The sequence below is a fragment of the Bipolaris oryzae genome, assembly GCF_000523455.1.
Source record: "Bipolaris oryzae ATCC 44560 unplaced genomic scaffold scaffold_357, whole genome shotgun sequence".
NCBI classification, from domain to species: Eukaryota; Fungi; Ascomycota; class Dothideomycetes; order Pleosporales; family Pleosporaceae; genus Bipolaris; species Bipolaris oryzae.
In genome coordinates this window covers 4,846-7,324 of record NW_006911633.1, presented here as the reverse complement: position 1 = coordinate 7,324, position 2,479 = coordinate 4,846, and the positions used below count along the sequence as shown (strand labels likewise).

General features: G+C 38.1%; 1 protein-coding gene across 1 annotated transcript; it reads left to right on the top strand.

Annotated features, from left to right (window-relative positions):
• Positions 1–1,262: 1,262 nt before the first annotated feature.
• COCMIDRAFT_31197 (uncharacterized protein) lies at positions 1,263–1,976 on the top strand (the record flags this gene model as incomplete). Its single annotated transcript, XM_007695591.1, has 2 exons — positions 1,263–1,299; positions 1,402–1,976. The coding sequence occupies 2 exons, from the start codon at positions 1,263–1,265 to the stop codon at positions 1,974–1,976; spliced, it is 612 nt and encodes a 203-aa protein (XP_007693781.1).
• Positions 1,977–2,479: the final 503 nt, after the last annotated feature.

Here is a 2,479-nt window from a genome sequence, read left to right as displayed (position 1 = left end):
AAACGTAGTAGAATAGTAAACTATAGTTATAATAAGAATATATAGTATAGTAAAGCTCTTCTATATCTATAAGTTAGATATATCGTCTCTTATCTATCTCTTCTATCTTATTACTACTATATATTTAATTAAACTTAAATCTAAACTTTACTCTTATTACTATTATATTAAGATTTATATTATAGCTATTATAACTTATATTTTTTTATTAAAAGCTAAATCTCTAACACTAATAGCAGATTTAGATTGCTACTTCTTTAAAAGCTTTACTAGCTATTTTCTACTAGCTATCTAGTAATATTAACGAAGATCTTAGCTACTAAATGCTAGTTAGGCTATATAAGCTATAAGTTCTTTAGCTAGTAGATAGTACTTTATATATAGATCTAACTAAGGCTTTTATTATAGATAGGTACGTACCTATAGATATTACTAATATATACTATATCTACTTAAATACTATATATATTATACGTATTATCACTTAGAACTTTTATATAGTACTTATATTTAACTTAATATTAATATTAAGTATATTTATAAGGCTATCAACGCTAGAGAACTATATAATAAGTAGAGAGAGTTTTTTGATAAAATATAGAGTAATAAGAGTAAGACGTAGATATATCTAATTCTTTAGTTCTTTAGTTAAGAGCTAGATATTTATAGAGATTAGAGATAGCGTTATAGACGTATTATTTAGATAGGCGCTGCTAGTGCGTAATAGTGCTAATAGGTGGAGCTAAGGATAGGTGCGCGCGGTTACTATTTTACTAGTTCTAATAGATCTCGGAACTTTTTTTACACAGAAGTGTCTTAGAAGACCGGAGCCAAGAGACTATTATAATCTACTATAATTAGTAATAAATTTATAAAGTTTTTTACGTAAGTGTTTTTCTAAAGGCCGGAGCCAAGAGCCTTCTATAAATAATGCTACTTCCTTCCATGTCGTAGTGTAACGGGCTGAACGCCCTTCGCCTCCCATACTCGTCTACGACCTCGTTTACTACCTGCCCAGCCCGATTGTTACCCCAGCAACCAGCATTGTATATAGATAGCCACGTAGCCGAGAAGCTTAGCTCTCTATCGAATACAATCTCTTGTTACCTAGGCCTGTCCGTTTGTGCTTCCGAGCTTAAGACTACCCCACGGGGTTGAGCCCCTTACACGTAGCACCTGACCTTCCGGGCTTTGGCTTCTCACCAGCTCCCAAAACACCCGGGCTTAACGCTACCTTGCACGGTGTAGTGTTTGCAAATCTTATGGAACAGTTGGGCTATGAGAAGTTTGCACTCTACAGTAAGTAAACCTAATTTCTAGATAAAGTCGACTGCAGAGCAATTGTGTTTCCATACCTTCCATATTTGCTGGCCATGCGTTGCTAACTCTATACAAGCACAGACCTTGGAACCTTCATCGGTCTCACAATGGTGAATATGTATGAAAACCGTATCACACACCACTTCAGCGATTTCCTTTACGTAACTCCCAACGAGAACGACCTTACGCGCTATGCTGCAAACCAGACTACACAGGAAGAGTCGGAATACATCCCATCCGTGCAAGCCTTTTTCAGCCAACACTCGGCTTATGCAGCAATCCGCTCAAGCTACCCTCTTTCCATTGCGTACGCGCTCAACGACAGTCCTGTCGGCTTTCTAGCCTGGATGTACCACCTGGTCTACAATGGCAGTGACATCGCATATACGGAGAAAAACCTCATCAGAAAAGCTTTCCTACTTTATAACCCTGGTATTTACGGAAATATAAGGAGTTACAAGGAGCTATTCGATAATTTGATATTTGTACCCGCGAAAAGATCCTCGGTGCCAATAAGCGCACTGCAATTCAAACTTCGAGACGACCCAATGTTTGCGTACCCTGAGATTAGGTACTTTGATTTTGTAGTAAGTTGGGATTTCACTGGTTCCAACCCACCGAAATGCATCGTTAGCCCTTCGATCCTATCACGCTAACATTTTGATAACCCTTAAGTTGGCTACAAAGATTTCACAACGTCACATATCTAGCACGTTACAACGAAGGTGGGCATTTCCCTGCCGAGAGCGTAGCGCATCTTTTAGTCAAGGAGATCAGGGCGATATATAACTCTTAGTCACAGAGAATCTATTAGATAAAATGGTTAAGCGATGCATCAGTACTGTGTGTCGTATTAAACCTGAACACAATACATCATGAGCTGTATTAGATAATATCCACATTGTGACAAACGTGTGGAAATTCTTTGTACCCACGTTCGGCTTACATGATGCGCGTAACACACGTATGCACTATACACTAGGGTTATGTAGCATATTAATAGAGAACTCCTGCTTCCACGACTCGTGATGCAATATAGCAATGGTAGTACTTGGGTACAATATTTATGATCAAGGAATAGAAGCAATAGGCCTAGATCCTCCTTCTCGACACCACACAAAAAAATCGTCGCACTTCTTCCCTCCCTCTCTGAACAAGT